Source organism: Cyprinus carpio, chromosome A15, assembly GCF_018340385.1.
Source record: "Cyprinus carpio isolate SPL01 chromosome A15, ASM1834038v1, whole genome shotgun sequence".
Lineage (NCBI taxonomy): Eukaryota > Metazoa > Chordata > Actinopteri > Cypriniformes > Cyprinidae > Cyprinus > Cyprinus carpio.
Genome location: NC_056586.1, coordinates 3,560,738 through 3,584,506, shown reverse-complemented (window position 1 = coordinate 3,584,506; position 23,769 = coordinate 3,560,738). Strand labels below are relative to the sequence as shown.

The window sequence follows — 23,769 nt, the reverse complement described above, 5'->3', positions numbered from 1 at the left end:
GAAATAATAAAAGTGGTTTATGAAGAATTTTCCTTTTTATTTGTGTTTTTATATATAATATTTTTTTCCTAATGATGTAATTCTTCAGGACTAAATAATTAAGCTCTGGCAAGTGTATTTGTGTACACTAAGGGCTGTTTTTCTATGTTGTTTCTGCTTGTCCCTTTACCTCTGCCACCATTTGCCACCCTCACTGTTGTTAGGTGACCTGCTGCTGATGATTACTGGTGTGTATTTGGCTTTGTTTGCTAACTGGAGGTAACACGGTCCTCATGGCTTGAGTTTTTCAGGTTTTCTCTAGTCCCTCATTATTACACCCTTATAAAAATTCGACATACAGGAATGATGGTTTTAAGCATCTATAGCTATATTCAAAAAATAATCATGGGTTGATGTTATCCATTTAGTTGTTGTACTGAAACACAAAGGTCACAACATCTTGTAATGTTCCTGATCACATACACACTACCGTACACAGACTACAATATGGACTACACTCATATAGCGACAAAAATTACCTTTGACAGAAGCATCCTGTACTCCTCAGCTGTTCTTTTCTGCCTTTCAGTGCTCACAGATAAAAGTACTCCAAACTCCCACCATTGCTAGACTCCTCCTCTCACATTTCTGGGCTATACTTAAATGAACCTCGGGCCAACTTTTAGTTCAGTTTATTTTGTATTTTATATAATTTTAGCTGGTACAAAATTTAAGTGGCAGTATGGTGTTTATGAACTAATCATATTTGTACAAGAAAAATGTCATGTTTTCTCAAATCAAATCCATTTGTACAAATAGACAAGGGAAAAATTGTATATAATACATACAAGAAATGACAATTACCAATTTGAATTCATGCACAGTCGGTCTAGCTGATGGTTTAAGAAACGAAGAAAAAAATAATGTGACATTTTTAAATTCTACAAAGGCATATAGTGAACACGTGGGCTCAGTCTGGATGTCAAACAACTATACATCTAAAAAAAAACATAAAATCTTAGTGCCCTAACTAGTGCCAGAAAAAACGAAAAAGAAATTACTCAATAAATCAGCTTTATTACACCGTCAGTTAAACTGAAAATGATGTTTTGTTGAGAGAATTTTCAGTTGAACGTAACAGACCTAGTATGCATGTTTAAAGCAATTACAAAAAGGTCATTTCTCTCACTGTCAACATGTCCTTATATTCTGAAGCAGCCAACATCGCACTTACTTGAAAAACCTAAAACATCAACACACTTCATGAGACATGTTTCCCCCACGATGGAGAATGCATGGCATATTTTCACTTTTTTCCAGTCCAGAAAATGATGCCCATGGGTAGTTATTGAACACTACTGCAACACTAAATTCAGAGTTGTCCTTTGTTTGTTTCACACCATAGTCTCTTCTGTCATAAATATCCTCCCCCCCCTGTAGAGCGAGACGCAGGATACGGCATCCGAGACGGGTTATATTTTTTCTCCTGTGGAGGGCAGGAGCAACAAGCAACGATCCCCCCCCCCAAAATCAGGAGCGCAGCTGCTGCCGCAGCCAGCCGATGTAAGAGCGCCGCTTTTCTCCCATCTCCCGTCTCCGGGCATCAGGCAGCAAAGGGTTGTAAAAGTCCCGCTGATGATGCTGTTGGGTCAGACCAGGATATCGGGAATCAGCTGCATAAGCCCAGCTACGATGAACAGCACCCCTCCGAAGATCATGACTTTAGCTTTGGATCGACTCTTCTTCAATGCAATTAGTGCACTTCGCTCCTCCGATGGACACCAAGATAGCCAGGACTACGGTCAGAAGAATGGATATCACAGTCAGGTGCTCGTCCACGCTGCCTGGAGGTCCTGAGAGAGAGAGCCAGCATGGAGTCATAGACTTTACACTGCATCTGTCCAGTGCTCTGAACCACACAGGACATCCACAGGCCATCCCCAGATAATCGAGCCGTCACTCGATTGTTGGAGCCGATGAAGGCTGTTACCCTCCACATGGGGAGAGCACCAAGTCCACAATGGCCAAAAGCCAGCCCAGCACACATGGACACAATACCGATGAGCTCCCAGGCCTAAAGACATGTTTTTTCTTGAGGGTGGTCTGTGCCAGTTACATGCAGATGCCAGAGATGTGGTAGTTAAATTAACTGGACAGCAGTTCGAAAACCTGCAATATAAGCCTAATTTGGGCTAATGCCTGTGGAGCAAACACGAGAGCGATCTGTGACAAAACAAGTGTCCTTTTATAGCCCAGATCAGGTAGAGGAGGAGGAGCCTGCTAGGAAAGGAGACATTACACAAAGGAAGGGATAGTCACACCAGAACAACAAAAAAACTGCTCTCCATATACTGGGAAAGTATTGGGAATCAAGAAAAAAGATCATGTATGAGCACAACAATTTGTGTTTCCACAATGACATACATTTTTACAAAAGAGTAAGACACAATAAAAACATTTTTTGAGATATTCTTTTGTAATGGAGCAGGTCAGGTCGAACTGTACCTACTCCAATTGGGCCCACAATTTAACCTCTTTGATTAATTTATAAGTTAGTAAATTATAGTTATAATTATTGTCATCCATGTGAATAGGCAATGTCTATAAAGGAGCTGTTTAGTAGCAGAAGCCTCTAATTGCAGACAATTATTGCCAGTTTTGGTTGGATAAATATTAGCTAAAGTTCAGCAATGTGTAGCTTGCTGTTGTGTACAATGGACTTTTTTAATTACGTCCATGTTCTAGCAACTTGTTTCCCAAATTTTTCAATTGTTTTAGTTAATACCTACCTGGACTGTGCTGTAAGTAGGTTTTGGGAGTGTGACTTCCATCCAAATGTCTTCAGAAATATCACAAGTAATGATTAACAATTTACTGTTTGGATTACTCATGGTCGACATACGTAATAAAATCAAAGAAAACGCAATATGATCTTCAAATAATTTTAATTTTGCTTGGTAGGTTTGTCTCAATATGCTAAGTAATTTATTATTGTGTGTTTGTAACTATATAAGAGAAAAGGACACTGTCCTTTTATGGAAATTGGTAAATACTCTAATCAGGGTTCATACAGGCAACATCAAAACTACTTATTTGCTTAATTAATCTTTATTCCTTATCCTATCTTCATAGACTATAACTGATGCCTGGATGCTAGCTATTCAGAGCACTTTCAGTGCCCACAGACTTTACCCACACTACGATTATGCCAATATACATTGACTTCAGTATGGGGGAACCCTATTGTCTAGGACCGAGCATTTGTAGCTAAACCCTGACAGGACTCCGAGCAAACATGTTTTCCACCATGCAACTGAACCCCTAATTGCCTCTTAGTGGGCTGCCATTAACCGCTTTGATGAGAGATTCTTCTTCTGTCAGGCTCCTGCTCCTGCTTTCTTCATCTCTCTACCCAAAGAAGATCTCAAAAAGAGTCTAAATCAGCTCTCTACAGTCATGGTGCAGATGGCTTGAAAGCCATTCACTGCCATAAGGCCAAGGTCCCCTGCTTAGGTAAGGCTCCCAACTGGCAGCCCAGCATGTTGCCTACTTCCTGAAGTTTAAAAAAAGATATATCAAGACATCGCTCAATCCTGCTAGTTTGTGTGCTGCAGCTGGCTGTCCCTTCTCATTGGTACAATTTCTTGCCCACTGGGCATTGTTGTGGAGCACTTGTTAATGGGAGCCTTCTCATAAGAGGTTTTGGTGGCTAATGGTCCACAACATTTGTTGTTTCTTGGGTGTCCTGGGTATGATCTGTGCGTCAAACAAATACTCTACTGTTGGTCTGCATCAACCCATTCCCATTCCCCTTCGCGCCCCTTGTCCATAATGCTTGGAATTCAGAAACGTCATTCCATACCCGACAGCCCTTTTCTTATACTTAAATGAACCCGGGCCCAAAATTTTTAGTCATTTTATTTTTGTTATTTTATATTTTAGCTTAAAAATTTTAAAAGGGGAGTAGGGTTTTTATAAACCCAACATATTTGTACAAAAAAAATGCATTTTTCTAAAATTTCCTTTTGTAAAAAAGGGAACCAAAAAAAAATATAAAATAATAAAGAAATGAAAATTAAAATTTGAATCATGCACAGGCCCCATTGAGGGTTTTAAAAAAAAGAATAATGACTTTTTAAATTTTACAACATATAGTGAACACAGTCTGTAAAAAATATATCTAAATAAAACATAAAATCTAGTGAAAACTAGTCCAAAAAAACTAAAAGAAATTCCCAAATAAATCAGTTTTATACACCCCGTTAACTAAAAAGGGGGGGTTTCGTTGAGATTTAAAGTTGAAGAACAGACCTAGATGCATGTTCAAAGCAATTAAAAAAGGTCATTTCTCACTGTCAGGCCCTTTATTCTGAACACCCAAACCCATCGCACTTACTTGAAAACCTAAAATCAAAAAAAAACTTCATGAGACATTTTTCCCCCACGAGGGGAAAAAACCAGGGAATTTTCATTTTTTTTTCCGGGAAAATGATCCCCTTTTTATTAAACACTGCAACACCTAATTCAGAGTTGTCCTTTTTGAAAAACATCCCCCTTTCTGCATATCCTCCCCACCTGTAGAGCGAGAGCGGAAATCCCGGCATCCGGACGGGAATTTTTTCCCCCGGGAGGGCGGGAGCAACAAAGCAACGACCCCCCCAAAATCGGGGAGGCAGCTGCTCCCCAGCCATGTAGGGGGGCCCCCCATCTCCGCCTGGGCCCAGGAAAAAAGGGTTAAAAAGTCCCTGATGATGCTGTTGGCAGACCAGGTAGGGGAATCAGCTGATAAGCCCACCCACGATGAACAGAAATTTAAGATCAGGACTTTAGCTTTGGAACCCCCTTCTTCAATGCCAATTTGTGAAACTTCCCCCCCGATGGACCCAATATAGCCGGGAGGGGTCAGAAGAATGGATATCACAGTAAAATGCTCGAGCGCCTGGGGCCCCAGAGAGAGCCAGCAGGGATCAAGACTTTTCACCGAACTGTCCAGTGCTCTGAACCCCGCAGGACATCCACGGCCACCCAGATAATCTGAGCCGCCCCGATGTTAAGAGAAGGCTGTTTCCCTCCACAGGGGAGAGCACAAACCACAATGGCCAAAAAACCAGCCCCCGCACACTGACACAAATCCATGAGCTCCAGGGGCCCCCAAAAATGTTTTTTTTGAAGGGGCTGTGCCAGTTACATGCAATGCCAGAGAGCTGGTAAAAAAACTGGGCAGCAGTTCAAAAACCCGCAATATTTAAACCTAATTTGGGGAAAGCCTTGGAGGCCCGAGCGCATCTGGGGAAAAAAAAGGGGCCCTTTTTAGCCCAGATCAGGTTTAAAAGGAGGAGCCCTAGGAAGGAAACCTTACACAAAGGAAGGGATAGTCACACCAGAACAAAAAAAACCCCCATTACCTGAAAAAATATTGGGGGAAACAAGGGAAAAAAGGTCAGTATACCCCAACAATTTGGTTTCCACCAAAGGGCATACATTTTTTCAAAGGTAGAGACAAACAGGGGATATTCTTTGAAAGGACGGGGCCATTTTACTGTATTGCCCACAATTACCTCTTTATTAATTTTAAGTTATTAAAATTTTATAAAATTTTTTTAAATTTGGGAAAAGGGAGGGTGTTATAAAGGGTTTTGTTCGTACAGAAATCCCTAATTGCGACAATTATTCCGTTTTGGGTTGGAAAAATTTGCAAATTTTACAATGTGTAGTTGCTGTTTTGTACAATGGACTTTTTAAATTGGAAATGTTCTAAAACCCAAATTGTTTTCCAAATGTTTCCCAAATTGTTTTAGTTAAAACCTGGACTGTGCTGAAGTAGGTTTGGGGGGGGACTTCATAAAAAAAGTAGTTTAGAAAAATCACAAGTAATGATTAACACTTACTTTTGGGTTACTTCATGGTCACTTTACCGTAATAAAATCAAAGAAATGCAATATGACTCAATATTTTAATTTTTCTTGGTATGTTTCCCAATATGTCAAGTAATGTTATTAGTTGTGTTGTAACTCATATAAGAAAAAAAGGACAAGTCCTTTTATGGAAATATGGTAATACTCTAATCAGGGTTCATACAGGCAAAATTCATAAACTACTTATTTTTCTTAATAAATCTTTATTCCTTATACTATCTTCATAGAATATAAGCTGAATGCCGGGATGCTAAGCTATTCAGAGCACTTCAGTGCCACAGACTTGACCTACACTAAGATGATGCCAAGTACATGACGCAGTATGGGGGAACCCTATTGTCTAGGACCGCATTTTGTAGCTAACCCTACAGGACCCGATAAAACAGTGTTCCCCCATGCAACTGAACCCACCAGCCTCTTAGTGGTTGCCATTAACAGCTTTGATGAGAGTTTCTTCTTCTGTCAGGCTCCTTGCTTTTTTTCATCTCTTTTACCCAAAGAAAATCTCAAAAAGAGTCTAAACAGCTCCTACAGTCATGGTGCAGATGGCTGAAAAGCCATTCAACTGCCATAATGCCAAGGTCCCTGTTTAGGTGTTAACGGGTATCTAGCATGTTGCCTACTTCTGAAGTTTAAAAAAATATTATCAAGCACGCATCTTGCTTTTTGCTGCAGTGCCCCTTTCCTGGTACAATTTTGCCCACTGGGCATGTGGTGGAGCACTTGGTAATGGGAGCCTTTCATAAGAGGTTTTGGTGGCTATGGTCCACAACATTTGTTGTTTCTTGGTGTCCATATGATCTGTGCTCAAAACAAACCCCTCTACTGTTGTCTGCTCAACCCATTCCCATTCCTCTCCCCTGGTCCCAAAATGCCTTGGAATTCGGGAAACGTCATTCCATACACGCAGCTACACATGTATCCTTCTGATGTCAGTATGGTATGCATATTTTACTTAGTTTGACCCTTTGAGCATTTAATATTGTGCATTGAATATCTTCAAATTGAATGATTATGTAATCGTTACATTGCTTTATTAAACCTTTTTTAAACAAGCCTATTTGCTTTTAAAATATAACCTACAATTGCATTTTTTAGTGTGAATTGAAACAAATTTGCCATCCTGTAAATTTTATCCATCATTAAAATAAAATAAATGTAGTGCTTTCCATTTTTTGAGTGACATTAATATTAAAAGAAAGTTGTGTTATGAATTTGCACTGTGTTGCAAATAGCTGAGTTTTTTATAACCTGGTCAGCTGATTAATGAACAAAACCTATGAATTATTCTGAATTATTCATGAACTATCCTTGCTTCCATCTCTCTCCACACAGAGGTTTTTACAGGGTTGATTTTAAACATAATTTTCTTGTTAAAGAAAAACACTTCTATCACATAAAAAAAATTTACATAGGCATTTGGGATTATTAGAAAATAACGCACAACCCAAAGGTTGTAATTTGGACAACATGACACAATGCACCTTTTTCCCCCTAACTGCATGCCCTATTCAAATATCTCTGTTGCTGTCTGTTTCCAGCATTCAGAAATTCACTTTGAATTAATCTAAAAATGAAATTCTATTTAAATTGTCCATTGTCCATGTCACAGGCCCTGTTTTTTTAGGTGGACTTTTAGTTTGTAGAACGTATATTCGTGTCTTTGTTTTGTAGGCCCTCCTTCCAGGCATGAGTGCCCTCTTTACTTGTTACTTGTTGTTGTGTGTGTCTTGTTATGATGTCTTGTCAGTTACACCACTGCATTTCTCATGTTCCTTTGTTGGTTATTCTCCTTCCAGGCATGTAGTGGATGGAGATGTTTTGTCTGTGGTTTCCAAGTTTTGTTTGATGAGTGTTTGTCTGTGTATTTTTGGGATAATTATTGTTTTCTAACCAAGCATTAGAAATTCCAAACACGGGGAGCTATATGAGAAAATGTTTAGAGGTTGCCCTCATTACTTTTTCATTTTTGAGGTAGTCCAGTGTACTAGTGTTTTGAGTCAGATGGCCACACCCCAATGGACCCTTTTATTAGACACATCCTTCTGAGACTGAGTCGAGCCACCCTTTCTCCCCAGAGCAGCGATTTCTTCTTAGCATGGATTTAAGACATTGGAAAGATTCCTTAAATTCTGGGCCATACTGGCATGATAACATCATAAGGTTTTTTTGTTTGTTTGTTTTTTTTTGACTGTGCCCATGCTATTGGATGGAGTGTGGAGGTCACTGATGTAACGAACCTCTTGTCAGGTGTCATGGAAATACCTTGTAATAGGTGTGCCATTAGAAGATAAGTGAACTGTCGCCAACAAAAGGATGCACATGGTCAGGAAAAATTATCAACGCGGTCTGGTTGTGGGCATTGAGACATTGCTCAATTAGTATTGGGACCCTAAAAGCCGGCATCCCCACTGAACCGTTTTGATTAAAGGTTTAGGTGTGAAAACGTAAACTTGTGAACATGTGTTTCAAAAGTTTATTATTTTTAGTAAACAATGGCCATTATCTTCTCTGTGAATTTGTGAAAATGGCTATGTCATGCACGTGTAGAGTATTACATGTTCAGTTCTGTAGGTATGTGTGCGCATTGAGTGGTAGGGGCGTGTAGGTTTTCTTTACAAAGTTACATCACCAGCTACTTTCCTGGCATGAATAATACAGAGTTTTTGGTAACACTTTAGATTAGGCAACACTATTCAATATGAAATATTTGCTTTATTTAGCATGACATATTACTATCATATAACCTTTTTATAAAGTAGTACTTATAAAGCACATACTGTTCGTAATGCCTTATCTGCTGCATTGACCATATTCTAGATACATAAACATAGCTACAACCACAACTACATTACTTTCTATCAGCAAATTATGAATTTATTGAGGGAAAACTCTTAGTTAATAATGAATAATATGTTCCCAAAGTGTTTCTTTTGCAATTTTCACATATCTGTGGTGTGAACAGGGATTGCTTTGACAAAAATTTTCATCTGTTACAACAACCTTTTTCAAAACTGCGGAAGGAAAAACTTTCTTTTCCCTCCCTCAGTCACTAACCCCTTAGCTAATAATAAATGGCCATATTGTCCACTTTACAGTGTACATGTGAATAACCCCAACATAGTTTCTTAGGATCTTTTCATTTTTACACAGACTTTAGGATTGTGCACCAGAGAGGAGTCGTCAATATCATTAATAGAATCCGAGCAAATGTTACCTTCATTCAAATATATACAGTATTACAGCATGAAGATGGGGGAGGATGTCGCCCTTAGAAAAATGTAAATTTACTTTTAAAACATATTTAGACACACATCAGCCAATGTATGAACAAGCCTTTGCGAAGTTATTTCTCATGGATTTTGTGGATTGCATGATACTCCAACTGGTATCAAAGTTACAATCCTGAAGCTGCATGGATTAGAAGGATTGGTTCTTAGATTGCATTAAAGACCCTAAAACAGGTTTAAATGCATCTAAGGTCAGAAAAAACATTGTAATTTTCCTCAGATATAACATTTAATATTAGAGTCATTTGCCAATGATTTCGAAACAATTCATTCCCAGCAAGTTCGGAGCAAGCCCCTCCCTTCCTCAAACCTACTCTGCTCTGTTGGTCAGCTGGACAAGCCTGTGTGATTGACCGACAGAGAGGAAGTCACTGAGCCCAGTTAGCCAGTGCTACTATGACAAAGCACAGTTAGCAAATAAAAACAGATAAACATAGTGCTCCAAATCCAATGCTCTGTCTTACTTTTAATCAAATGCAGAGCAGTTGTATCCCAGGAGCACCCGTCTCTCCCACATTAACCCTATAACTGCCGGTGCAGCACAATAAACAGCAATGTCACAAATGATGTATAAAGTCTGTTTCCTGCGTACACTACATTCTTTATTATTAAACCGAAGTAATGTCATAAACTAAGAACAACATCAGTATACAAATAATCGACACATTCTTAGGAAATAGGGGGTTCATACAAGGCGAAAAAAAGTTCAAAAAAAACTCTACGAATGATCAGAACTACTTCAGACAGAAAACCTAAACTGCACTAGGTTATACATCACATATTAGTACAGAAAAACGTGATATTTTGAGAACTCGACCTGAAAATATACACATAACGTATCAATTGTACTTACAGTTTGTGGTTTGGAGATCTTGTTTCTCTAAATTAAAAAGATTAGAAAGCCGAATGACGGAGGATAAAGCCGAAATACGCTAAAAGAAGCAGAGTCCTTGGTTTAAATGACAGTGCACACAAGAAAATGTTCAAATAAAATGTAAATTGTATTCTGCGGTATATTATCCCTAAACACAGCATCTTCTTAAACATGATGTAAAACACACTAACTAGCGGAAGTGTTTTGTGGGCAGGTCAGACCTCTGTTCGTAGTTCGCGGGGCAGGTGGGGATTATGCAAATGTGTTACACCAGTGACGTACACCGGAAAAAGAACAGGCCAAAGATTCAAAAAATATAACGTATAACGAACACATTAAGGAGATTCAGAACCGACTCTCTCTTTTTGAGAGACAAAGCGATCTTTATTTATCATGCACTTTTTTGATTAACAACTTTGCAGATTGTTTTCATTTAAGGATAGCTACTACATTATAATCTGCAAAAGAGATATTTTTCAAAAAAAATTATGACCTGCTCTTTAAGCTGCTTCAAGCGCTAAGAGATTCTTCTGTGTTTTTGTTTTACATTCCATGACCCAGAGCCTCATCTTCATCCCTGAAACAGGCCCATTGTCTGGGACTGGCTTAGATTAGAGCCCTGACATAGACAAGATTCTTGTGCAGAGAGCAAGAATACCTTGAAAACAGGTGAATAGGCCTAGTGACAGCTGATTCAACTCATCACCTCATTATTGAGGCTATTTAAGGGTCTGAAAACTGACTATTCTTCATTGTGTTTTCATAGACCAACTCAACAAAGTGGCCACAGTAAGTTTGTTCAGTGCAGTAAGGACTGGTAAGGACCCAGAAAAAGTCATGGAAAAATAGAAAAAAAAAATTAATATTTTTTAATGGTTAAGGTTAATTTTTTTAAACCCTGCAGCACCGACCAGAGAAGTGGCACACTTAGACTAACAAGAAAAATGAACTGTATATCATATAGAATCCATGTACATGAAAATTTTACAAAATAAAAACCACTGAAGAAAAAATTTTCTAATTATTGGTAATAACACAATACTAAAAATGACAACATCGTTATCAATTTACACATGGCTATGAACATACTTATTCATGTGCTTATTATTAGTAATAATGTAATACTTGCAATTCTTCAAAACTGTTTGTATAAAAGACTGTAACAAAGAAAGGGACACAGCAAATTAGGAAAGATACTTGAATGGCCAAAACACCAGAACGCACTGTACAGAAATACGCACAGTCTTGTGCCTTTTCATCACATTCTCTGTTCAGGACACAAGTGAACAGAGTTGCAACACATATAAAGAGTATGTTTGTTCACACATAGTCTCATTTGTCAAAGCCACTGGGCTGGTACATAACGTGCAGCGGAGAGGTAAAACCATCCTGCTGGGTGGGCCATACCTATTCTCCTCCTGCGGGGGGCAACTGCAGCAGAGAATCCCCCCGCCAATCAGCAGAAGGGCACTAGATGCCCATCCCAGGTAAAGAGATGCACCTATCTCCCTTTTTTGTGCCTCAATAATTATGGGGTTGTAGAAGGACCTGATGATAATGTGAGCAGACCAGCACACAGGGATCAAGTGCATGACTGCAGCACAGATGAAGGTGACTCCAGCGGTGATCATAACCTTTGGCTTTGACGCGTTCCTCATTTAAGCATTTAGTGCACTTGGCCCCCACAATGGAGAGAAGGAATCCCAGTACTCCCATCACAATGGCAATCACACACAGAGCCCGGGCCACCTGCAAGTCTGAGCTCAGAGCCAGCATGGAGTCGTAGATTTTGCACTGCATCTGACCAGTGCTTTGCACCACACAGTTCATCCAGATTCCCTCCCATATGGTCTGCGCCGTTACAATGTTCACTCCGATGAAAGCTGTGACCTTCCACATGGGCAAAGCACAAGACACAATGCCACAATCCAACCGAACACAGCTAAAGTGACCCCTAGGACCTCTAACCCTAGAGCTGCCATTCTGTTTTAAGAATTCGCAAAGGAAAGGCTCTCAGCACAATGCTTCGTGCTTTATAATGCAATGATGAGGAAGGTGGAGTTATGTTGGAAAAAGTCTCAGGGGATTGGCTAAACTTTGAGTGAGCTTAACCTTGGCAGGAAATGAGTTAGTTTAATGATTTAGCTCACTTCATCTTGGCATTTCCCACTCGGAGACCAAATGGTGGATAGATAACAAAAGCCCAGTGGGAACTAGTTAAAGGATAACTGGCATGACCAATGAAAGTCTAGACTTTTAAATAAAATACGTCCGATGGCTTAAGATTGAAATGCATGCTTCAGGTGCATAAAACAGGTATACTACAAGCACAAACTTAATTTGTTTGGATACTGTGAGCAGAGATTGATGTGAAAGTGATAATTCAACTGATTCGTTACCTGAGAAGGAGCAATAAAGTCAACTGAGGGCTGAGAGTCAACAGAGACTGAATCAGTGATGCCTGACAAGCAGACTGACTTTAGCTGCTATCAGCAGTCCATGATTCCTCAAGGCCACACAATAATAGAAATCACTCTAACCTAAACAGCATCAGGCATTAATTGACTCTCTCGCTTTCTCTCTCACACACACACATTATACACACACTTAGTCTTTAATCAGTCATGCATTGATATGTGAAGCCTGGTGACCTTTCATCAACCTTTGCAGTGTTTATTTATGTTGTAGCTTGCAGAACAAGTGGAATGAGCATCTCCCAATTCTTATTATTTACATCAAATGTAGGTTTTCTTTCATACAGATTGGTTGTATATCATCTATGTCCATATTTAAATTTTATGAAGAGTAAACAAAATACTGTTACAGTACCTTGAAGGATAATATTTAATGACTCCAAGACAAAGTAGGTTAGTATATTAACCTACCAGAGCTTTACATATATTCCAAATGACTGAACATTTTGAGAAAGAGTTACAGAAAGTAATTAATAGGGGCATCTTCTCTGTAACATAGCAGGTGCTTTTATCTTCACCCGTGGAAGTCTCAGTTACACTCTCTTGACTAAAGAATTGGGCACAAAGAGGTTTAGAGATTTACTAGAACAACCAGCGCATTGTCTCCATTCATGTCTGGGCCGACACGGAGAGTATCATTTATATTTGTGGTTGACCTTTAAGAGAGGGATTGGTTTCAAATTATTACAAAAACCTGCACTGTTTTGCTGACATCCTTTTGCTTCACTCTTTGCTTCACTCTTTTTTTTGTTTTGCTACAGTTACGCTGTATTGATTTAATGTTATATAATGCCCGTTTAAATAAATTCAGCTATGTTTGTCCATTAATTAATATGGTAACACTTTATTTTAATAATCCACTTTAGACATTCTATAACTATAAGTAACTTTGCACATACATGTCAGCTTATTCTACTCTAAACCTAACCTAACAGTCTACAAATACACTAGTGAGAGTTAGTTACGAATTTACTTATAGTTATTAGAATGTATTAAGGGGACTCAAAATAAAGTGTAACCATTCATTTTGCAATATGAGTGGAAAATCAGCATTTATTATCACAATTTCAGTGATATAAAAGAACAACTGATTATTCACCTATTAGCATTTTGGAGCATGCTAAACTTAGATCAAAACACAAAGTTATTGCAAAACAGTAACAAATACATTATTAAATGAAAATAAAAAACAGGCGCCAGGTTGGTAATCAAAGTTCAGCACCAGTCATTAATGTGTTATTGACATTTGAATGCTTGTTGCTGTCATTTAACATCTTGTTGGCTTTTCTCTCAAGGTCCTTCATGTGCAAAGATTCAGACCCCTCAAACATAGTCTCTCCTGTCATATCCATTCACCACCATAGATTTGACCCCTGAGCAGCATACACGACGCCACCCACACTAATCACAGAAATTTACCAAAATCAACAACATAAAATCTCCTCTCCACCTAGGATCAGCAGGCAGGAGGCGCCCCATCCGAAGTACAGCGAGTTCCCAAACTCCCTCTTCTGAGTCTCCTCTAGAATCGGGTTTTGGAAATCCAGGATGATGCCGTTAGCTGTCCAACAGACGGCCACTAGTAGCTGCAGCCCACACGTTATAAACGTCACCCCGGCTGCCAGCATAATGCGCGGCTTGTTTGCTGTATCTGAGGTGCAGTTGGTGCACTTTGCTCCAGCCACTGCCAGAGCCATGCCCACCACGCCGAGCAGCGTACTTACAACGGTGAGAGCCCGGGAAGCCTGCAGGTCGTCGGGAAGCCCCAGCATGGAGTCGTAGACTCGGCAGTGCATCTGTCCTGTGCTTTGCACCACGCAGCTCATCCACAAACCTTCCCACACGATCTGCGTGATGACGATGTTCTGGCCTATGTATGCCGCTACTCTCCACATGGGCAAACAGCAGGCAACCATCACGCCGAGCCACCCGGCCACGGTCAGGATCATCCCCAGGATCTCCAGGCCGGCTGAAGCCATCGCGCTTCGCTGTTCTGTTCTGTGTCACAGACTGTGGTGCTCAGGATCCAGGACACAGCTCTGAGGATTAGCTCTGATATTAGAGACTTGGAGATTTGCTTAAATGAAGAAATGGTGAAAGAGAGAAAGGGAGAGAGAGAGAGAGAGAGAAAGGGAGAGAGAGAGAGAGAGAGAGAGAGGGAGGGAGGGAGAGAGAGAGAGATACGGTTTCTACCTTCTTTATACAGCTAAGAGAAGATGGAAGGTGGAGTCTTAGATGGCATCGTGGTTTGTGTGATACAAGAGAAACAGGGGCTTTTTGTAGCACTTTGCTTATAACAGGATGGCATTATTGCGACAATGAGGAAGAATAGAAGAATAGCAGCATGTATCGTGCATGTCATTGGTGAAAAAAACTGTTTTTGATTTCATTTTGATTGTTCTCCTAAGAAGGAAGATTATAAACTATTAAAAACAATGCATTAAAAAGAACTAACATTTCTGTCTTATTTACTTGTTCGGCCCCAGTAATTATATGGATCAGATTTCAGCTTGATCTTTCAGGGCCTGCCTGCCATGACATTGTATAAAAGTATATATTTTGTCCCACATTAAAATCTAGTGTCTCATGTGTCCTTGAGAAAATCTGCTGAATCACATAATTCATCTCTTTGTTTTCAGGAGTAAGACACATAATCCAGTGGGATCTTGGGAGTATCCATACTATACGCGAAGTGTGCTTCTAACACACTTACATTTTCCATATATTTGCATAGACATGGAAACATGCATTATTAACGTATATACTTCATAAATTGATAGGCTGACTTTGTTAAGTTAGTTTGTTTTACCGATTTACTTGAAATTACATTTAACAGTTTCATTCTGTTCTGTTTGATTCTGGTGCTGGTCATTTCAATTAATTCCAGCACTACCTAAGAGTAGACATTAAAATGTTAAAATGAATGGGAAAAAAAAAATGATTTTGTCATTATTTATCATTGCGTAATAATAATTGTTTTATTGTGTTTGCTATGGGACAGAAAATGACAAACACACCATTAAGTGCTCATAAATTTAAATCATACTATATTAGATTAGATTAGACTAGATTAGATTAGATTAGATTCTACTTTATTGTCATTGCATATGTAAGGTACAAGGCAACTTAATGCAGTTAGCATCTAACTAGAAGTGCAATAAGCAGTAAGTACATGATATACAGTGTCTATGATATGTTACAAATGTACAATAAAATATACAGATAAGGCAGACCTACGGACATAATTTACAGATTTTTTAAATACTATCAGCATGATATACAGATAGGTGTACTATGAACATACTATACAGATGGATTATCACCGTGGTGTCATCTGCCTATAAACAGAAACTATGAACATATGAACATCATTTACAAGCAAATATGTAAGCAATACATTAAGCTGTACAAAACACTAGTCCAATGGACATTTAAAAAAAAAAAGTGCATAGAAAAATATTCCAGTGTGCAAATGGATCATTTCAGTATTCTGGATGTACAGACAGTAGTGCAAGTAATAACAAGTGTAACAGATTTTTTTTTTTTTTTTTTTGGGTAAACCAGATGTAGTGATGAGGAGGGGTGTGGAGTGTAGTGGTGTGTGGTGTGTGTGTGTGGGGGGGGGGGTGTCAGCGGGCAGAATTCAGTAAGGAGACAGCTGTAGGGAGAAGGCTGTTCCTGAGTCTGCTGGTCCTTTTCCGGAGGCTCCTGAAGCGCATCGCAGGGGTTAAACAGTCTATGGTCAGGGTGAAAAGAATCCTTAAGAATGCTGCGAGCTCGACGTAGACAGCGTTTTCTCTGGATGTCCTCAATAGCAGGAAGTGTTGTCACTGTGATGCGTTGGGCAGTTTTCACCACCCTCTGCAGTGCCTTGCAGTCAGCAACTGAGCAGTTCCCATACCAGACTGTAATACAACTGGTCAGGATGCTCTCGATCGCACACCGGTAGAAGTTCACCAGGATGGCTGAAGACAACTGGTTCTTCTTCAGTGTCCTAAGGAAGAAGAGGCACTGGTGAGCATTCTTGACTAGGCTGGAGGTGTTTGTGGTCCAGGACAGGTCCTCCGAGATGTGGGTTCCCAGGAACTTGAAGCTGGAGACACATTCAACAACCATCCTGTTAATGTGGATGAGGTCATGTGTGCTTCTTTTCTTCTTCCTGAAGTCCACAATAAGCTCCTTTGTCTTACTGGTGTTAAGGAGCAAGTTGTTGTCAGCGCACCATGCAGCCAGGTGCTGAACCTCCTCCCTGTAGGCAGTCTCGTCTCTTTCTCTGATGAGGCCAATCACCATGATGTCATCTGCAAACTTAATGATGGAGTTGGATCCATGCACAGGCTTGCAGTCGTGGTGTGTAGAGGGGGGGTAGAGGAATGGGCTCAGCACACAGCCCTGTGGTACGCCTGTGTTGAGTGTGATGGTGGTGGAGCATGTGTGGCCTGATCTAACATGCTGAGGTCTGTTGGTCAGAAAGTCCATAATTCAGTTGCAGAGGGAGGTGGTTAATGCCCAGGTCTCCACATTTTGTGGTCAGCTTGGCGGGAATGACATTGTTAAATGCTGAGCTGAAGTCAGCAAACAACATCTGTACATATGTGTTGTTATGAGCCTGTCCTCCAACAAAAAGCATATACATTTTACGTGCACATCCGTTCTCTGGGATCGAACCCATGATAGTATGATTGCATATCAAGGTATAACGCAATAATCTACCAACTGAGCTACACGAAACGCAAATCACAGTGCAAATAAAAGAGTACAAAACATTAATATGAAAACGACCTTTTGCCGATGGGGCACAATTGTAGTATACGCTCTGATGGGTCCTATTTCAGGGATTTGGACAAACGACCTATACAAACGTATTAGTTGGAGGACAGGTTGGTTGTTATTGTCCAAGTGTGGGAGTACCTAGTGCAGCACTGTGCATACTGCATCCTCTATGCTCCTATTGGTACGGTAGGCAAATTGGTGTGGGTCCAGTGTGGTTGGGAGGCAGTTCTTGAGGTGTGCTAGGACCAGTCACTCAAAACACTTCATAACAATAGTGTGAGTGCTACGGGGCGGTAGTCATTCAGGCACGTCAGGAAGGAGTGTTTTGGCACTGGCACAATGGATGTGGACTTAAAGAATTTTGGTACAGTTGCTTGGGTGAGAGACAGTGCCCCTGCGACCCCTGCGAGCTGCTCTGCCCATGCCCTAAGCACACGTCCAGGAATGCCGTCAAGGCCAACAGCCTTAAATGCATTGATCCGGCTCAATGCAGTGTAGACATCTGTGGAGGTGCATTTGACGGGTTGGTGGTCTGCTGAGAGTGTGATCTTGGTGACCATTTCCTTGCTGTCACTGTCGAAGCGAGCATAAAAGTCATTCAGCTCGTTAAGGAAAGAGACGTCTGTGACCGTTGGAGTGGAGTTGCTTGGATTGTAGTCTCTGATGACCTGGGATGCCCTGCCACATGCGTCGGCGATCAGAGTTGAAAAAGTGTTCCTCTACCTTTAGCTTGTAGCAGTACTTGGCCTTTTTGATGCGCCTGCCCTCGGGTTAGCCCTGGATTTGCTGTAGGGCTGAGCGTCATTTGACCTGAAGGCAGTGTTGTTGGGGCTTTCAGGCAGGAGTCACACCTCCTTGTTCATCTATGGCTTCTGATTAGGGTACATTGTGATCTGTTTCACTGTTGTAACACTGTCACTGTGGTGGTGTTGATGTAATTCAGTACAGAGGAGGTATAGATATCAATGTCCGTGTGAGAGCCACAGGCAGCCTGAGAAGCAAACATACTCCAGTCTGTGTATTGAAATCTGTCCTGAAGTAAAGAGTCTGGTCCAGTTGGCCACACTTTGATGGTCCTCACAGATGGCTTCACATGGTGGATGAGGGGTGAATATTTAGGGGTGAGAAACAAAGAAAGGTGATCAGACTGTCCCAGGTGGGCAGGGGGGTCGCGATGTAGGCTCCATCAATGTTTGTGTAAACATGATCCAAAGTTTATCTACTCTAGTGTGGCAGGAAACATGCTGATGGAATTTGGGGAGCACTGTCTTTAAGTTGGAGTGATTAAAATCACCCACGACAATAAATGCAGCCAACATATCGTATTGTCTTTTGAATTCATAGCTTTGAAACCATAGCTGTGGAGGGAACCTGAAATAAGTTAGTCCCTTTGCTGCAAATGCTGCATTAATTTAAAGCTTTCTAAAAATACCACAAGGGATTCTGGGGAAGAATTTCAGTGTTTAATGTTTCAATGTTTGACACTCTGCCTCACAAAATTGGGCTCAATGTGTCATCAGACTTTAATAAAATAGTGATTATACAAATATATATTTTTTTCATAATGTAAATATAATACAGTGGTTTACTAACAAATTTTAAGTTTCTAAAACTACATTGTAAATACTAGATTCTTTCAATATTTCCACTCTTTCCCCGCCACTGATGAGCAATTGGGGTGAGGGACAAAAACAATTTCTCTAGCAATTTTTGAAGAGGACATAGAGACGTTGTGCCTTAATTGAGGCCAAATTGCCTTAATATGGGGACTTTTTGTACTTACTTGGCATTTCGGTGCACTGAAAAACGATCTTATATCCATTTTTCTTTTCTCTCTCATTTTATCTGGCAAACTGCAGCAAGCCCACTGTTCTGATACTTATCATAATGTTGAGCACAACCCAAGAACTCGGTAGATCTACAGTATTAGCCAGTAACACTTTATTTTAAGGACTTATTCTCAGTAAAAACTATTTGCTTATTTGCATTCATATTGCTAGCATATTGGCTGTTTTATTAGATTTTATAAAGCACATATTAATGCCTTATTCAGCATAAACATATTTTAGATCACTTAAACCTACCCCCATACCTAAAGTTAACAACTACCTTACAAACTATTAATTACAGCAAGTTAGTTTATTGAGAGAAAAGTCAATGGCCTTTCTGTGTGGAGTTACCTTACTTTACAAGGGAAATGTTGACTCAGGTTTGGGGAAGCTTTGGGGGGGTTGATGGATTCAATGTACCCATCCAGGGTACATTTGATTCCTTCACAGAACTAAATTCCACCAATTAAATATATAGTTAATTTTTCCACTACACACAGGTCAGGTTTTATGAAACAGCCGTTCAAAAAAAGATTGATACTAGAGATGAGAATCCACAAGCTAAGACTAAAAAGTATGGAAAAATTTAATACTGTAGACTGGTTTCAGATGGCTGTAGTTCTCCCAGTGTTTCTATCTTGAAAAGATTCACTTTTGTTATCAAAGCTAAAACATTGTGCACTGGTTAGATATCTCTCAATTTTAGAGTAAAATCAAACTGATAAAAAGCAAATATATTTTCATGGCATATGTTTACTGTTTTTGATTTAATTCTGTTGGGCTCTGTGTACAGTATGCAGATGGTCTACAGCATGTGTTGTGTGTTTACATTCTTGCCTTTCACTGATAGAGGGAGCTAGAAGATAACTGCTGTTTGCTTGTATGTTTGATGGATGTTTTGCTTGGCTTAAAGTTTAATTTAACCCTGAATAAATCTTAATGTTAGTACTTTAAATAATAGTTCAAATTCCCTGAGACTGAGCATATGTATAAAAAATAAAAAAAATAAAAAACGGGTAAAGCTACAAATGAAAATCTAAAAATACTCATATACATATATACATACATACATACACACATAAAACTATTTTAAAATTACAACAAAATACAATTAAAACTTTGTACAACTGTGTACAACATTCAGGACCATATGAGTGTCAAAAGTACATGGATATTAAAGTACCATGTAATGTAAAATATGGGAATATTTTCTAAAGCACCAACAGAGGAATTTAACAGTTGAGCATTGGCCTTTGAAACCTGAAAGTATGCCTGTCAAAAAAAAAAAAAAAAAAAAAAAAAAAAACAGTTAAACAAGACAAACTGGTAAACAAGTGACATAAGAGTGACATTTTTTTTTCCAGGTTGTTATGTTTACAATATTACATAGCCTGCCTTTAATATCAGCACAGCATGCTGTGACTTGGTGTGGGAGTGTGAACCTGTTTCACTATAGTTTCTCATGATCAGTACAGATCATTGATCATTAAAGGCTTACAGCCTCAGACTGGGAGGGGAAACAAGTGCAGTGGATATTTTTGCTCAGTATTATGATTCCTGATTTTTTTTTAAACTATTGTTTTTACAAAATACCACATACTTAACAAAAAACATCAAAAATGGCAATGTTGTCATTGGTTTTTCCAATTTTAAAATGAAATTAAAAATGGTTTATCTTTATCTGAAATCAGCTAAAATGGCATGGTTGGTTCATAAAATTGTTATTTTCTTTTCCTTTGCTTTTGTTAACATTATCGTCAAGGTTTAGGGTATGGTTTAGTGGAGGTGGAAAATTTATTTAAAATGCGATAAAGTCTTAATATTATGGCGCCTCACACCGGACATTTCATTTCCGAACGTAACACGTAACACAACATAATAAAATGTTGCGAAGCGTGTCACTGTTTCAGAGAAAATTTAACATACTTTAAATGTCCCCTGAAGTGCCTTGAAACATGCAGCATTATTCTATGTGGTGACGTAATTTCAACTGAAACAGGAGGAGAGGGTGGGACATATCAAGCAGCCCTGCCCCCTTTTAAAATAGCCAATAGTGTTGTGTTTTTATCTGCTCGGGCCAGAGCCGTTGAGCTCGGTAAACCGCATTTGACAGCCACAGTCTAATAGATTACCCCCTAGATTCAACATGAAACTCTTAGTAAAACAAAATAGTGGTCATAATCATGCTGAGGCTGTGTAGTTGTAAAAGTTTTTAATATATGCCAACTCGCAGATATGATCCGCTCCGTGCGATTGCGTCTCTGGACCGGAGCCAAATCCGGATCAGACAGTGTGCGCTGCCACAGTTCACATGAAATAATGTGAAATCAGACCTCATTTGCACCAATCGAAAGCTTATTTACACTGTTTGAATCGTTCCCTATCACCTACATTGTGCACTACGAGCCATTCGCTATCCAGGAAATAATCCCCCAGTAAACAAGTGACCGATCTCAGCCGGCATTTCAGCATCTATTTATGGTGCAGGGGACGGGCGCGTTGGATTCTAGAGAGCATTTGATTGGTCAGAAGACTTGATGAGAAGATGAAGTACGATGTGATGTCAAAAAAATCGTTGAGCCATTTTGGCGGAAGTGACGAACTGCAAGCTTTGAATGCTTATATGCGAATTTTTACACTGTTTTGGAGCACACTGCCTTATAGATAACCTTAAGACTAACATATTGATACTAACACCCAAAAAAACTTTAATTTTGATTTCATGGGGACTTTAATGCCTAAGCGTCAGTCAGTGGACACTTAACTTTGAAAGTGCCATGAAACGTACTACAAGCCATATCAGTTTGCAAAAATATAATCACAGGTATATGTTTTTTTTTTTCATTAAACTGGACTGTTGATATCGTTTATAGCACCTAATGTGGAAGAGTCACCAGCAATGCTGCAAAACGTAAATATATTTTTGTATGGTCATTATTGATGTGCTTTATTACAAACAACTTGTCCAGTGATTCTCAGTTGTAGTATTTAATTAATTAATTAATTAATTCATATTTTTATTTGCCTTTCTTTCTTTTTTTCTTTTTTTTTTTTTTTTTTTTGCTTTTGGATTAGATTAAAATTTTCAGTACATCAAATATACCTTCAGAAAGAGAAGAAAATTCACATCTCCAAAGCCTTCTTACCTAAGAAGAATATAAGTTATTGTCTTCTGTTGTGCTTTAAGATCTGTAGACCACTGTTATTTTTCTCTTCTAATATGTTAATTGTTTAGAAACCCAGCAGTCTGTAAGTAGTTGACATCATGTGCTCTCAGTGTTGTGCTCTCAATGTTCGGTCATGCTTGATCTTTAGAAAGCACTGTTGACTCATCAGTCCTTTCATTCTTCTAGATCGCTATCACAGTCTTGATCATCCGTAGAAACTCTGTCTACCATCCCATGAGCCCAGGGTTGAAACTCTCTGACATCACACATACTGCCTCTCCCCGTCAGCCCCCGGGGGAAGAAATGTATTTACAGTTTCATTAGTAAGTACACAAGAGTCAACAGAGTGTGGGACAGATGACTCACTGCTGGAAGTATATTTATGTGTATTTATGCATTTTAATTTAAGACATTATTGTTTCTATATGAAATATATTTTTGCACATTCTGCCCAAGGTTTCTAAGGTTGACACTTTATGAAAATGTTCTTCTGACAATATTACAAAACTGAGCTGTCTTTTCACATTCATATCTTTCCATATGTGTAACATTTCCCATAATCAAAGGTTTAGATGGTTTTAACAAGAGCCTTACTGAGTTTGAAAGCCTTAAGCATGTAGAAGCTTCTAACTCATGTGTTCAGATACACATGATAGGACAAACCCAATTAAATTAACTACGATCCACTTGAATGTTCGAACAGACTGCAAAATGTGATTCATTGTATTCCCTCCATTATGGTCATGTGATTATGGCTGCAGTTACATAATCAGTTTAACCAAATGATTTGTGATTGTCTTTGTATTTAAATTAAATGAATCAACGATTGTATTGAAATGTTTGATATTTCTAGAGCCTTTTTTAAAGAATTCCGTCCGAACCCATGAAGGTAATCTGTGGCAGACCATCTTTCCTCAAATCCTTAATTGCACACATTCCTTACCTGTGTGTGTGTGTGTGTGTGTGTGTGTGTGTGTGTGTGTGTGTGTGTGTGTGTGTGTGTGTGTGTGTGGAACTGTATCCTCTTTCTCCTGGCCAAAATCCAAGGGGATTTTAATGAGCTGCCATGTAAAATAGAGCCATTGTTGTCCTCCTGGCCACCAAACAGAGCCTTCTTTCATTGATGAAACAATGAATATCCCTTACTTTGTCCCTCTTTTTTCTATTTTCTACACAGCAAACACCTGGGATTGACTTTCATCCCTTTACCATGTGCCTCTAAATGTCTGCAAACTCTTGGACAGTGAACACTTTTTAGTTCTTTTAACTATATAGTGCTGCAGTGACTTTAGGAAAGATTGCATCTCTCTTTCTGGACACTGGAAACCAGGTCAGCAACTACATGTTGTTTTTCTCTCATTTGTCTATTTAGAAGTGCTTCTGTTTAGAAAAATGTGAAGTATGAAAAGAGTTTTCAGTTTTATTCAAGCAACTGCTTTCACTGTCTTTTCGTGAGAGTAAAGAAATG

The 23,769-nt window shown here is 39.3% G+C and overlaps 1 protein-coding gene and 2 pseudogenes across 1 annotated transcript; all 3 read right to left on the bottom strand.

Annotated features, from left to right (window-relative positions):
- Positions 1-1,393: 1,393 nt before the first annotated feature.
- Positions 1,394-5,115, bottom strand: LOC122147628 (annotated as a pseudogene).
- Positions 5,116-11,378: 6,263 nt separating this feature from the next.
- Positions 11,379-12,052, bottom strand: LOC109113746 (annotated as a pseudogene).
- A 1,904-nt stretch (positions 12,053-13,956) lies between these two features.
- Positions 13,957-14,703, bottom strand: LOC122147648 (claudin-9-like). The gene has a single exon (XM_042770791.1). It carries the CDS (start codon positions 14,509-14,511, stop codon positions 13,957-13,959), a length of 555 nt encoding a protein of 184 aa, XP_042626725.1. The 5' UTR covers positions 14,512-14,703.
- Between the last annotated feature and the right edge of the window lie 9,066 nt (positions 14,704-23,769).